Here is a 15,857-nt window from a genome sequence, read left to right on the forward strand (position 1 = left end):
ATCGGATCAACGCGGTGCGCTGGTCGTGGCGGCCATTGGAGGGTGAACCAACGGCAAAAAGGAAGACCTTTCTCTCTGTCTCCCTCTACTGTCCACTCTGCCTGTCAAAAAAAAAAAAAAAGAACTTCTGCCTTTGACAGATGGTGTAAAGGCAATGAAAGTAAATGCCAGGCCGTGCTTCCGCGGCCTTTTCTTCCTCCTCGTGGCGGCGCGTGCGGCCTGGGGCACCAGCTCCGAGAGGTTAAGAACAAAAATATGCACCTGGAGTTTGCCTGGACCCCTCTGAGCATCTAAGCTCGGGTGGGATCTGGGGTAACTTCTCTGGAAGCCGCTCTTGCTGAATGCAAATAGAAACCAGGCCAGCTCTCCTCAGTGGACAGTTGGTTACCTACCAGAGGTGTCTCCTACTGAAGGTATCCTTGGCGATACTCTAAGCCATAAAAAGACAACTTGCACCCAAGTTTGTCTGACATCTACCCTGTCAAGTGTCCATGATGCTGAGTCCCGAGGGAGGTGAAGGCTTTGTGGTCAAGCTCCATGGCCTGCCCTGGTCCTGCTCTATTGAGGACGTGCAGAACTTCCTGTCCGACTGCATGATTCACGATGGGGCCGCAGGTGTTCATTTTATCTACACTAGAGAAGGCAGGCAGAGTGGTGAGGCATTTGTCGAACTTGAATCAGAAGATGATGTCAAAATGGCCCTGAAAAAAGACAGGGAAAGCATGGGGCACCGGTACATTGAGGTGTTGAAGTCTCACAGAACCGAGATGGATTGGGTGTTGAAGCACAGCGGTCCAAACAGCGCTGACACCGCTAATGATGGCTTCGTGCGGCTTCGAGGACTCCCGTTTGGATGCACAAAGGAAGAAATTGTTCAGTTTTTCTCAGGGTTGGAAATTGTGCCAAACGGGATCACTTTGCCTGTGGACCCCGAGGGCAAGATTACAGGGGAGGCCTTCGTGCAGTTTGCCTCTCAGGAGCTAGCAGAGAAGGCGCTAGGGAAGCACAAGGAGAGAATAGGGCACAGATATATTGAGGTCTTTAAGAGCAGTCAGGAAGAAGTGAGGTCATACTCAGATCCTCCTCTGAAGTTCATGTCTGTCCAGCGACCCGAGCCCTATGACAGGCCTGGCACAGCCCGGAGGTATATTGGCATTGTGAAGCAGGCAGGCTTGGAGAGAATGCGTCCTGGTGCCTACAGCGCTGGCTATGGGGGCTATGAGGAGTACAGTGGCCTCAGCGATGGCTACGGCTTCACCACTGATCTGTTCGGAAGAGACCTCAGCTACTGCCTCTCAGGAATGTACGACCACAGCGAGTTCGCAGTGCAGAGCACCACTGGCCACTGCGTCCACATGAGAGGGCTGCCACACAAAGCGACCGAGAACGACATCTACAACTTCTTCTCTCCACTTAACCCGGTGAGAGTCCATATTGAGATTGGCCCAGATGGAAGAGTGACGGGCGAAGCTGATGTGGAGTTTGCCACCCACGAAGAAGCTGTGGCAGCGATGTCGAAAGATAGGGCCAATGTGCAGCACAGATACATAGAACTCTTCTTGAATTCCACAACAGGGGCCAGCAACGGGGCCTACAGCAGCCAGGTGATGCAGGGCATGGGGGTGTCCGCGGCTCAGGCCACCTACAGTGGCCTGGAGAGCCAGTCAGTGAGCGGTTGTTATGGCGCTGGCTGTAGTGGTCAGTACAGCATGGGTGGATATGATTAGTTTTGCAGAAGCATTTGAGTTAATTTCAATCAAATTTTCAGAGGCAGCCAGCAAGCAGTGAAAAAGCAGTTATTACCCTAGAGGAAGCTGTGGGACCCGTTTTGCACCATCAGTTTGTGAAATCTGGATTAAAAAATTACCTCTTCAGTGTTTTCTCATGCAAACTTTTCTTCTAGCATGTGATATTGAGTAAACTAAAACCATTTCCCGCTTTTCTCGATTAACATTTTAGTAGTATCCTTCGAGTGATGTTATCTGAGTTAAAGTAGTTTAAGTATGTTAAATTGTGGATCTTTTACACCACACCACAGTGAACACCTTGGGGAGATGTACTTTTTTGGAAAACTCAAAGGTGCTAGATCCCTAATTCAAAGAGAAACATTTCTCATGTTTGTTCATTCTAGTTTCTATTTTCATTTAAATCTTTTAGGTTAAGTTTAAGCTTTTTAAAAGTTAGTTTTGAGAATTGAGACACAATACTAATACTGTAGGAATTGGTGAGGCCTTGACTTAAAGCTTTCTTTGTACTGTGATTTCCTTTGGGGTGTATTTTGCTAAGTGAAACTTGTTAAATTTTTTGTTAACTAAATTTTTTTCTTAAAATAAAGACTTTTTCACAAAAAAAAAAAAAAAAGAAAGAAAGTAAATGCCATAGACTGGACTCAGAGAAAATATTCACGAAGCATATATATGTTAAAAGGCTTGTATTCATAAAGATATTTTAAAACTCATTAATAAAAATAATTTAAAGAAAAATGGGCAATTTTTCCAAAGATTATTTATGAATGGCAAACAAGTTCTTAAACTTGTTTGCCATTAGAGTAATGCAAATGAAAAGTTCAATAAGAATCATGACAAAGCTGTTAGAATAGCTACAATAATGAAAACTGATGAAGACATGGAGTAACTAGAATGCATTCACAATACTGATGGGAATGTAAAATGATACAACTACTTTGGAAAGAGTTAACGGCTCCTCAAAAATCTAAGCATACACCTCCTATATGACTCAATCACTCCTATCCTATCTCAGATACACAAATTCAAACTTTCCTCTCACATGCATTATTTCCCTGGAGTATGCTTTTAAGGATAATAAGAACATAAGCCAAGAGAGAAAAGAAAAATGGCTCAGGGCATCAGGCTCACACAGAGGAGAGAGGTAAAGAAGTTGTAGTAAAAGGAAGTCACAGGGGCTGGCACTGTGGCGTAGCAGGTAAAGCCATTGCCTACAGTGCCAGCATCCTCTATGGGCGATAGTTTGAGTCCCGGATGCGCCACTTCTGATCCAGCTCTCTTCTTATGGCCCGGGAAAGCAGTGGAAGATGACCCAAGTCCTTGGGCCCCTGCACCCATGTGGGAGACCCGGAAGAAGCTCCTGGCTTCGGAACGGTGCAGCTCCAGCCGTTATGGCCATCTGCAGAGTGAACCAGGAGATGGAAGACCTCTCTGTCTCTGCCTCTCTTTAACTCTGCCTTCAAGTAAATGAATAAATCTTAAGAAAAAAAAAAAAAAGGAACTCACAGAGAAGCATGGGTTCTACAAAAAGCAAGCAGTCAATCTAGTTTAGGCCACAAAGATTAGAGATGGGACTTGAGCGCCCCCTTGTCTTGCATCCTCTGGTCTGCTTTAACAAAAACCAGGAGGAAAGGAAAGCTGGGTATCAGAAGCAATGTGGAGGTAGGTGGCAGGCCAATTGGTGGCTGCCCCGCACAGTGATCTGCCATTGGGGAGACCCAACAGCCCAGTCCACTGCATTGGTTTTCGCCATGGAAAGCCAGGGCTTCAGCAGAAGTCAGCTTATGAAGAGCCCTGGCAGCTCTGCCATCCAAGAGTTGGATCACTGGAAACAGAACTGCCCTGGAGTTGAGGGATGCCACAGATCTTGCTGGCTCTAAGCTGAAAAACCCTTCGCTCAGCCCAGCTTCCAGAGTAGCCACCATTGTGGAGGGCACGGCCAGGTGGGATCGGCAACATTGCAGGCAGGGCTATGGATTTCCTGTTAGATGCCACCTGCCTTTGCCTGGCTGGCTCTCCTCTCAGACCAGTTAGTGGGGGTCAGCGGGGTGCCTTCCCCAGGGAGGGTCACACCTCTCTTGTGACAGCCCCATGTGAAAGGATGGATAGGTCTCAGCCTCATAACTGAAAAAGCCTTGAGGCTCCCTGGATTGTTATCAGGCCCCTTCTGTCACTTTCTATTTGCTTCTATTTGCTTGTTCATGGCTTTGACAGCGCTTTTCTTAGGTCCTCTGGTGAGACTCTGTCCTTTGTTCTAGACCCTGTCTAGCCCCCTTGGGGCCTCATTCCCTTATAATCATAGGCACTACTCTTATATCAATGGCTCTACTCCCTGTGTCTTATCAATGTTCCTCTGGCAAGTTTGGGAATGGTCCACTCCATGCTTTCACCCTCCAGCCCTTGTCCTCCAACTGGTCTTTGCCCCTCCCTCTCCTGTTCCAGTTTTACCATAAGAATAGCAAGGGGAGCAGTGATCCCATCCTTCTGATTTCCTTGTTTACTGGAAAACAAATTAGGTACCCCACCCTCTGAGGGCTCTTTTGTTTTATCCTGAGCAAGCCAGACAGGAAAATCAGGTCTTTTGACCTCCACTCCAGTGGACTTCTTGTCCTTGGACTGGTATCCACAGTCACCTTCAGGGACTGTCTGACAGCTGCGTGAACTTTTTGTTTCAGAGGCTGTAGACTAGGACATCATTGGCTTAAGGTGTTCTTAGGATAAAAGGAAAAAAAAAAAAAGCAACTGTAAGTAGACAAGAAACCTAAGGATGGTGCCAGGGTTGGTTGCCAGCTCACCATGGCTTACTTCTCCACTCTCGGCACTGGCTGGCCCTGTTAATTCTGAGTTTCCTAGCCCTGCTTATAGGCGCATACATTATAAACTATGTTACTAGATATGTTAGAGAAAGAATTAGCACAGTGAAGTTTATGGTCCTGAAAGCAAATTACAAACCCTTAAAAAGTACTGAAAAAGACAAATCAAAGGTTTGATGAGTATCTAGAAAAGGGAGAAATGTAGAACCAAAATGTCAAAATCAAAATGGAGTGAGTGTGGCTAAACGTTAATTGCAGATCTCTTGCTTCTGTACATATTAGCTTTGCTTGCTAATTGCTAAGGGTGCATCTTGTGAAACAATGTGGGTCCAAAGTCCAAGGAACTGAGAAAGGACCAAGTTGACAGAAATGTGCCCCGCACTGTTATCTTACAACCATATCTTGGGTTTATTATTGTTCCTGGGTTTGTTATTGTTAACTGTTACCTTACAACCAAACTGTGGGTTTCTTTTATTGTTACTGCATACCAGGGATTCGAAATTGTGAGCCCTAGTAGATATAATACTATAAAAAGCTGTGTAATCGCCATTAGGGGCTGCACCCTGGTAAGGAGTGTCAGTCTCTATCAGTTGCTGGTCCTGATTGGTTGCCTTGCCTCTCATTTTCAGTAAAATTCATGTGTGACTGTCAAAAAAAAAAAAAAAAAACAGTCGAGATTGGAGTTGAAAGGGGCTTCTGGAATAAGAGCTTGCCACTGATAGACAATATGGTAAGTTAACAGCATGAAAAAATTTATGAGACATGTTTTAAGGGTACTATAAGAAATAAATGAGAAAATAAATGAAAAAATGAGGCATTTATGACAGGAGAAAATTAAGAATTCATTAATAAAAGAAATATAATTATAGAACACTAATTGCCTCTGTAATGGTTAGTATTTTGTAATAACAACAGGGATTTCACCAAAGTTTTTTCTGAAATATGTATTTTATAGGAAAGCTAATCATCACTGGAACAAATATCTGAGAGAAGCTACTTATGAAGTTGGCTGGTTTTGCCTCATGGTTATGAAGGTTCTCAGCCCAAGATCAGGTGGCCCCTTTGGTCTGGTGACTGATGAAGGTGGTGGATGTGGAACACACATGGAGCAAGGATCACATGGTGGGCTAGGAGACAGAGAGACAGGGATCGTTCACTCTCACGTCTACTCGTAGTCTCTTCTTACAATGCCATTACATTACATAGGAATGCCAATCTAACAACCTATTTAATATAATCAATAAACAAAGCTCCACCTTCTGACATCATAATTGGATCAAGTCTCCACCCTGTAAGTACCATTAGTCGCTTGACTTTGAGACTCAAAAGTCAGCATCAACTAGAGCCAAATCCTGTTTAAACTATGAAAGATTGGGTAAGGGATAAATATTTAGGGGAGGGCAGCTATATAATTTAAGTATTGTTGCAAGCAGACTCAACTAATTTAGTTTAATTTAAACCTTTAGATTCTTTATGTTAATACAAAAGCTTCAAAAAGATTCAAGTGGGTGATACTTAACTACTTTCTGACATTCTTAAATTATCCTTAATAAAGAAGGTAAATTTCAGGAAAAAAATGTGTCATACATAATTGTATTCATTGCATGAACATGTATCAGCAAGTAGACACATAAAAAAACCCATGATTCAGGAACTCTTGCTCTCATCTTTTAGGTATTGTGACTGACAGATATAGTTGATTTTATCATTGGCAACTGACAACCAGAATTCTTCCAAATGAGTCTGCCCATTGGGACTTCCAGATATTAAGCCTAGGATCAACTCTAAGGCTACAAACATCAGAATTGTCTAGGTTGTTTTTACGTAAGTGTGGGGAAATCTCTGAAGTATTCAGCCAGTCTACATATCTTGAATATTGCTATTTTACCAATAAAAGGCCATGTAAAATTCCATTTATAAGCTAATAATTCACTTATGTAAAATGACTTCTAATTTTTTTAAATACATAAATTATGCATTTAAGGAGAAGCAGAGAAGCGCACACACACACACAGAGAGAGAGAGAGAGAGAGAGAGAGAGCTCCCATTTGCTGGTTCACTCATCAAATTCCTGAAGCCAGGAGCCAGGAGCTCAATCCACATCTCCCACATTGGTGACAGAGACCCAATTACTTAAACCATTCCCGCTGCCTCCCAGGTTTGTATTAGCAGGAAGTTAGAGTCAGGAGCCAGGCTAGGAATTGAACCCAGGTACTCCAATATAGGATGACAGCATCTTCACCACCAGGGAATCCCTTTCTATGTTCATCATGGTCATCATCAAATCTGGTGATAAAGGGGAAAAAATCAAAAGTAGAACAATACAGAAGCATTTACAATCTTTTGAATGTAGGTTTCCTGAATCTAAGGTGTGATTAGAGTAACCAATTATACATAGGATATAATTAAACCAATATACACATAGTTCAAACGACACAGAAAGAATTACAGATAGCATAGTAAAATCAAAAATCCAATACTTGACTATCTAAAATGAATAAAAGAACTAGAGAAATATAAGAGTGTTATCTGGAAAATTGGATGCACACACTAGGAAAGCCAAAATAGTTGAAAGTGTTATCCCTGGAGACTTGAGAGATGCCACTGAAACATTGTGGCAAGGGGTAGGGAACTCCTGCTGATTTTAATTTTATGTCTCTGGGTACCATTTAAATAATTTAAAAGCCATACATGTGTGTTTCTTTGGTAAGTGTAAAGTTAATTTGAATAAGATAAAGAATTTCAAAATAAGTCAGGAAAGGAATCTTCTCCTGGGGGAACTGGTAGAAGCTCCCTTAACGGAGAGGAAGGGATAAAAGTTCCAGTCTCCCTGTTTCAGAAAACAGTTCAGTTGTTCTTGGGATTCACTGATGTACACAGACACTTTGCTTTCCTCTTTTGAATAAAAGATAATAGATAATAATGAAATTAAACTCACACACTGAATAGAATATAAATGAGGTGCTGAAAGAAATAAGAATATCTTTCGCTTCCATCAACAAAATTCTACCAAGGGTTCAGGACCTTGCTTTGAATGAAAATGAAGAAAAGTAGCCAGAAAGTGTTCTTTATTATGAATGGCAAGGCTGAGTGAAGAACTTCATGAGAACTGAAGCGGCAGGATTCAACTCTGTTCAGGGCACCCACGGTCAAAGAACATCCATTCGGTGTCAGGTGCTGTGACCAGGCAGGGCTGAGAGAGCTCAGTGCGGGACAAGACCTAGCCTTTGTTCTCAAGATGCTCACATCTGACAAAGAAAAACCAGATGATAGGAGGCAGTCTGTTGATGGATATCATCCCAGATGTTGGGTGCTGCTGCAGTCTGCACACATGGCCATGTGCACCCCTGGCTTCTACAGGCGGCATGTTGGCTAGCAACAAATGAACTCACTTTTGGGAGACATGGCTTCCACTTGCTAGAGTTCTTCAACATCTAACTCAAATCTTGCTCATTTGGCCAAGCTTTCCTTGACTTCATTCACGGAAGTAGATCCCTTACTTTACCCTCCCTCGGCCCACTTCATACTTCCATCACTACACTTACCCAGCTAAACTATAATTGCTGTCTTACTAGACTATCTTCAAAACAGATATGGATTAAAATTACTTACCACTGTTGAATAATAAACTAATAGGTGATCAATTAATGTTTCCTAAGTAGTGGGAAATTCATCTTAGGAGGGTGCTGGTGAAGACCTCATAGATGGGTCAGCAGTAGAATTGGACACATACAACCTCCCTAAATTGAGCCAGGAAGACATAGAAAACCTAAACAGACCAATAACTGACACAGAAATTGAAACAGTAATAAAGGCCCTTCCAACAAAGAAAAGCCCAGGGCCAGATGGATTCACTGCTGAGTTCTACCAGACATTTAGAGAAGAACTAACTCCAATTCTTCTCAAACTATTCAGAGCAATCGAATAAGAGGGAGTCCTCCCAAATTCTTTCTATGAAGCCACCATCACCTTAATTCCTAAGCCAGAAAGAGATGCAACATTGAAAGAGAATTACAGACCAATATCCCTGATGAACATAGATGCAAAAATACTCAATAAAATTCTGGCCAATAGAATGCAACAACACATCAGAAAGATCATCCACCCAGACCAAGTGGGATTCATCCCCGGTATGCAGGGATGGTTCAACATTCACAAAACAATCAATGTAATACACTACATTAACAGACTGCAGAAGAAAAACCATATGATTCTCTCAATAGACGCAGAGAAAGCATTTGATAAAATACAACACCCTTTCATGATGAAAACTCTAAGCAAACTGGGTATGGAAGGAACATTCCTCAATACAATCAAAGCAATATATGAAAAACCCACGGCCAACATCCTATTGAATGGGGAAAAGTTGGAAGCATTTCCACTGAAATCTGGTACCAGACAGGGATGCCCTCTCTCACCACTGCTATTCAATATAGTTCTGGAAGTTTTGGCCAGAGCCATCAGGCAAGAAAAAGAAATTAAAGGGATACAAATCGGGAAGGATGAACTCAAACTATCCCTCTTTGCAGATGATATGATTCTTTATTTAGGGGACCCAAAGAACTCTACTAAGAGACTGCTGGAACTCATCGAAGAGTTTGGCAAAGTAGCAGGATATAAAATCAATGCACAAAAATCAACAGCCTTTGTATACACAGGCAATGCCACAGCTGAAGAAGAACCTCTGAAATCAATCCCATTCACAATAGCTACAAAAACAATCACATACCTTGGAATAAACTTAACCAAAGACGTTAAAGATCTCTACGATGAAAACTACAAAACCTTACAGAAAGAAATAGAAGAGGATACCAAAAAATGGAGAAATCTTCCATGCTCATGAATTGGAAGAATCAATATCATCAAAATGTCTATTCTCCCAAAAGCAATTTATACATTCAATGCAATACCCATCAAGATCCCGAAGACATTCTTCTCAGATCTGGAAAAAATGATACTGAAATTCATATGGAGACACAGAAGACCTCGAATAGCCAAAGCAATCCTGTACAACAAAAACAAAGCCGGAGGCATCACAATACCTGATTTCAGGACAACTACAGGGCAGTTGTTATCAAAACAGCATGGTACTGGTACAGAAACAGATGGATAGACCAATGGAACAGAATAGAAACACCAGAAATCAATCCAAACATCTACAGCCAACTTATATTTGACCAAAGATCCAAATCTAATCCCTGGAATAAGGACAGTCTATTCAATAAATGGTGCTGGGAAAATTGGATTTCCACGTGCAGAAGCTTGAAGCAAGACCCATACCTATCACCTTACACAAAAATTCACTCAACATGGATTAAAGACTTAAATCTACGACCCAAAACCATCAAATTATTAGAGAGCATTGGAGAAACCCTGCAAGATATAGGCACAGGCAAAGACTTCCTGGAAAATACTCCAACAGCACAGGCAGTCAAAACCAAAATTAACATTTGGGATTGCATCAAATTGAGAAGTTTCTGCACTTCAAAAGAAACAGTCAGGAAAGTGAAGAGGCAACCGACAGAATGGGAAAAAATATTCGCAAACTATACTACAGATAAAGGGTTGATAACCAGAATCTACAAAGAAATCAAGAAAATCCACAACAACAAAACAAACAACCCACTTAAGAGATGGGCCAAGGACCTCAATAGACATTTTTCGAAAGAGGAAATCCAAATGGCCAACAGACACATGAAAAAATGTTCAAGATCACTAGCAATCAGAGAAATGCAAATCAAAACCACAATGAGGTTCCATCTCACCCCGGCGAGAATGGCTCACATTCAGAAATCTACCAACAACAGATGCTGGAGAGGATGTGGGGAAAAAGGGACACTAACCCACTGTTGGTGGGAATGCAAACTGGTTAAGCCACTATGGAAGTCTGTCTGGAGATTCCTCAGAAACCTGAACATAACCCTACCATACAACCCAGCCATCCCACTCCTTGGAATTTACCCAAAGGAAATTAATTTGGCAAATAAAAAAGCCATCTGCACACTAATGTTTATTGCAGCTCAATTCACAATAGCAAAGACCTGGAATCAACCTAAATGTCCATCAACAGTAAACTGGATAAAGAAATTATGGGACATGTACTCCATAGAATACTATACAGCAGTAAGAAACAGCGAAACCCAGTCATTTGCAACAAGATGGAGCAATCTGGAAGACATCATGCTGAGTGAATTAAGCCAGTCCCAAAGAGACAAATATCATTTGTTTTCCCTGATCGGTGACAACTGAGCGCCAAAGGGGAAACCTGTTAAGTGAAATGGACACTATAAGCAACAATGAACTGATCAGCTCCTGTCCTGACTTTAGATGTACAATGTAATACTTTATCCTTTTTAGTATTTGTTGTTGTTGTTGTTGTTCTAGTACTAGTGGTTGAACTCAGTAATTAACACACAATTATCCTTAGGTGTTTAAATTTTAACAGAAAAGTGATCCCTGTTAAATCTAAGAGTGGAAAAAGAGAGGGAGGAGATGAACAATTTGGAATGTGCTCAATCGGACTGGCCGCAAATGGTGTAGTCAGAAATGTGCCAGGGGATTCCAACACAATCCCACCCAGGTGGCATGTACCAATGCCATCGCACTAGTCCAAGTGATCAATATCAGCTCACAATTGATAGCTCTGATAGGTCTAAGAGTCAAAGAGATCACACAAACAAGACAAGTAACTGCTAATACTAACTGATAGAATCAAAAAGGGAGAGAAAGATCCAACATGGGAAGTGGGATACACAGCAGACTCATAGAATGGCAGATATCCTAAACAACACTCTGGCCTCAGAATCAGCCCTCAAGGCATTGGGATCTGGCGGAAGAGCCCATGAGAGTATAGCAGGCATGGAAAGCCAAGATATCATGGAAAAACAAAAAAAAGACCTAAATGAAAGATCTCTGTGAGTGAGATCCCAGTGGAAAGAATGGGGCCATCAAAGAAGGAGGTACCCTTCTCCGAAAGGGAGGAGAGAACCTCCACTTTGACTATGACCCTATCGGAATAAGATCAAAGTCAGCGAACCCTAAAGGCTTCCATAGCCCTGGCAACTCATGACTAGAGCCTAGGGAGATTACTGACGCCATGAACAGGAGTGTCAAATTGTTAAATCAGCAACAGGAGTCACTGTGTACTTACACCCCATGTGGGATCTGTCCCTAATGTGTCGTCTAAAGCGAAGTGATGCTATAACTAGTACTGAAACAGTATTTTTATACTATGTGTTTCTGTGTGGGCACAAACTGATGAGGTCTTTACTAATTATATACCGAATTGATCTTCTGTACATAAAGAGAATTGGAAATGAAAAAAAAAAAAAAACAACAACAACAAAAAACAACCTGGTGTTAAAATGGAAATGGCATAGAAAATTAATTAATTTGAAAAAAAAATTATGTAGGATCTCTGTCTTAAATGTGCTGTACATGGCTATTTAATGCTATAATTAGTAATCCAATGGTAGTTTATTCACTTTACGTTGCTATGTGGGCAAAATGTTGAAATCTTTACCTAATATATACTAAACTGATCTTCTGTATATAAAGAGAATTGAAAATGAATCTTTACATGAATGGAAGGGGAGAGGGAGCGGGAAAGGGGAGGGTTGCAGGCGGGAGGGAAGTTATGGGAGGGGGGAAGCCATTGTAACCCATAAGCTATACTTTGGAAATTTATATTCATTAAATAAAAGTTTAATAAAAAAAAGAATATGAATAGTAAGGCTATTAATTGTATAAAATTTAAAACACAAGAAATATTTTAAGGACAGAATGTATAGAAAAGATAAAGTATTAGGCTGGCATTATGAAGGAGTGGCTTAAGCCACTGCCTGCGAAGCCAGAATCATATATAGGCATCAGTTCGAGTTCTAGCAGCTCCGCTTTTAACCCAGTTCCCTGGTAATGGCCTGGGAAAAGCAGTGGATGATGATGCAAGTGTTTGGGCTCTCCCATCCACTTGAGAGACCTGGAAGAACCTACTGGGTCTTTTCTTTGGCCTGGCCCAGCCCTGGCCATTGAGGCCATCTGGGGAGTGAACCAATGGATGGAAGATCTTTCTGCCTCTCTCCCTCTCTCTGTCTCTCATTTCTCTCTGTAACTCTGCTTTTCAATGCACAGATGTGCAGCACATAGACATATGAGGACATTTTACATAAGCAAAGTCATACAATTGATTGTATTTTTATAGTCTAAACATTTAAAATTTTCTGTTATTTGAAAAACATGAGCTTACACATTCATTTTTAAGTCCATATACGGTTATTTAAAACTATTTATTTCATTTATTTGAAGAGTAGAGTTACAGAGAGAGAGAGGGAGACACAGAGAGAGAGGTCTTCCATTGCTGGTTAACTCCCCAAATGGCCACAATTACTAGGGCTAGGCCGATCTGAAGCCAGGAGCCAGTGGCTCTTCTGAGTCTCCCATATGGGTGCAGGAGCCCAAGCAATTAGGTCATCTTCAGCTGTTTTCCAGGTAAAGTAGCAGGGAACTTAATCAGAAATGGAGCAGCTGGGACATGAAGCAGCATCTCTATGGATGCCAGTGCCACAGGTGGTGGCTTTACCCACTACACCCCAACATCAGCCCCATATACATTTTTGTTTCCAGAATATTCATGACCTTTCTGAAGTAACCTTATATGCAAGGATTTCAAACATTTTTGTGCCAAAATAAGCTTCCCTTTGGTATCATACTGCAGATGAGTTTCCTGGTGGAACCACTCGGCCATCCTGGGCTTCCGTGATGTCTTGACACTCTTTTCAGCTACCAGATGCTGATCATTACGATTGCATTTCCAGCTTATTTGCTAGTGGAAGGCAGTAATTGGAAGATCTTAGCTCGTATTTCTTTGTACTGTGTGATGTATGACTTCATCTATGAACAGAGATCTCTATGTGACATTAATACAGAAGACAAAGACAGTAAGAAGCAGCACTGTTAAGGTTTTGGGTCTGGTGGGTTTGGTTATATTCAGTGAGCAGTGTTTGGGGAATAAATGAGTTTATTTAAAAATCTTTTTAATACTTCAAAGGAGAAGCGTTGTGAAAGCTTAAAGCATGGTTTATTCATATGCTTTGGAACAGAGGAAATCAGCATGATAAATGACTGGAAAGTTCCAAGAAGATAGCCACTTACACATGTATCAACAATACATACAAAGAATTTTAGGTAGATTCCTAAGGATAAGTTACTACCGCAATTCCAGGCATGGTGTATCCCCATTATGTATTTTTGTCTTCTTCTAAAAGAACATTCTATAACATTTCTCAAGGAATTCATATATTTTTATCTAACCCTACTAATTACATAAACATTTCTTTTTTTTCTGTCTTAAAGGGCTTTTTTTTTTTAAATTTATTTATTTGACAGGTAAAGTTATAGACAGTAAGAGAGACAGAGAGAGAGGTCTTCCTTCTGTTGGTTCACTCCCCAAATGGCCACATTGGCTGGAGCTGCACCGATCCGAAGCCAGGAGTCAGGTGCTTCCTCCTGGTCTCCCATGCGGGTGCAGGGCCCAAGCACTTGGGCCATATTCCACTGCTATCCCAGGCCACAACAGAGAGCTGGACTGGAAGAGGAACAACCAGGACTAGAACCAGTGCCTAAATGGGATGCCGACATTGCAGGTGGAGGATTAACCTAGTGCGCCACAGCGCCAGCCCCTCTTAAAGGGCTTTTTATGGCCACTTACTCTACTATTCCTTACAACGACTCAGTGACAAAGACTATTTTTTCCGTTGAGAAAGCAGCACAAAATGGATATGATGCCTAAAAATCACAGAGCTAGCAAGGAGCAGAGCTAGTATCTGCAATCAGCAAGCTTGCCTTAGACCATCTGCACGTGTCCACTGAACCAGAATGTCTCACAGTGACTCAGGCATTCCTGTTGCAAAGTCTTCTTTATCAAACGGCACTTTTCACTGGGTGTGCACACCCTCCACAGCTATTCACTGAGATCACTTGAATTTTTCAACATAATTTGATTTTAAAATAAGATTGCTGTTCCCTTCAGAGATTCAGGGAAATAGGAATGTGCCATGCAATGGGTTCCTCAGTGGTACTCAAAGCTAGTTTTGATGCATAATAGGGATTCTAATGAATATTAGTTCCTCTCTCCTAATGGCACCTTCTTCAAGCTAAGCCATGTTTATAGAGAATGTGGCTATTAACATTCACAACCATGATTTGCTGGATTTTCAGCTTCTATTGTGAAAGGACACTTCTGATTTATTTTCTAGGATTTATTTTATTTATTTGAAAGGCAGAGAGGGAGAGACAGATTGGAAGAGACCTTCTATCCACTGGTTCACTCTCTGCAGTCTTCTATTACTGGTTCACTCCAGTGGCTGCAATGGCCAGGGCTGGGCCAGGCTGAAATTAGGAGCCAGGAACTGTCACATAGCTGGCAGGGGCCAAGTACTTGGGCCATCTGCTGCTATTTTCCCAGGTGCATTAACAGGGAGCCGGATCAGAAGTGGAGCATCCAGGACTGGATCTGGCACCCCAATTTGGGATGCTGGTGTTGCAATTGGTGGGTTTACCTACTGATCCACAACATCAGCCCTTTAGGACAGTGGTAACACAGATTTCCTTTGAGATACACAACACAGATATTGTCCTCACTACTCTACTACAAGGTGCAATGCAGAGAGGTGAGAGTTGTTTCCAGTGTACTAAAACCTGAGAGTGGTGATCTTTAAGGGAACTTTAAGGAAAAATAAAGTTAGAAGATCAGTTTATTTCAGTGCAAAAATTTTGAAATTCATGCAACAAAGGGCCTTCAAATATTCATGGAAAATGTGTTCTATGGAAAAAATATATGGATTTCAAAACTTTTTACACTAAAATAAACATTTTAATTCCATTTTCCATGAATTTTTTATATTATTTTATTTAAAATTTGAGAGGTAGAGTTACAGACAGTGTGAGAGAGAGACAGAGAGAAAGGTCTTCCATCCATGGGTTCACTCCCCAAATGGCTGCAATGGCCAGAGCTGTGTCTATCCGAAGTCAGAAGCCAAGTGCTTCTTCCAGGTCTCCCATGATGGTGCAGAGGCCCAAGGACTTGGGCCATCTTCTACTGCTTTCCCAGGCCATAGCAGAGAGCTGGATTGGAAGAGGAGCAGCCAGGACTAGAACTGGCGCCCATATGGGATGCTGGCACCGCAGGTGGAGGATTAACCTACTGCACTATGAATTTCAAAAATTATTTCCCTTCATTTTATTTGAGAGAGAGAGAGAGAGACCAAATGAGAGCGAGAACAAAGTATCAATCTTCTATCCA

At 41.7% G+C, this 15,857-nt stretch overlaps 1 protein-coding gene across 1 annotated transcript; it reads left to right on the forward strand.

Annotated features, from left to right (window-relative positions):
* Positions 1 to 219: 219 nt before the first annotated feature.
* On the forward strand, positions 220 to 1,922 carry LOC133774604 (heterogeneous nuclear ribonucleoprotein F-like). Its single transcript, XM_062212441.1, has one exon. It carries the CDS (start codon positions 492 to 494, stop codon positions 1,725 to 1,727), a length of 1,236 nt encoding a protein of 411 aa, XP_062068425.1. The 5' UTR covers positions 220 to 491; the 3' UTR covers positions 1,728 to 1,922.
* The last annotated feature ends 13,935 nt before the right edge of the window (positions 1,923 to 15,857 follow it).

The sequence above is a fragment of the Lepus europaeus genome, chromosome 15 (assembly GCF_033115175.1).
Source record: "Lepus europaeus isolate LE1 chromosome 15, mLepTim1.pri, whole genome shotgun sequence".
NCBI lineage: Eukaryota > Metazoa > Chordata > Mammalia > Lagomorpha > Leporidae > Lepus > Lepus europaeus.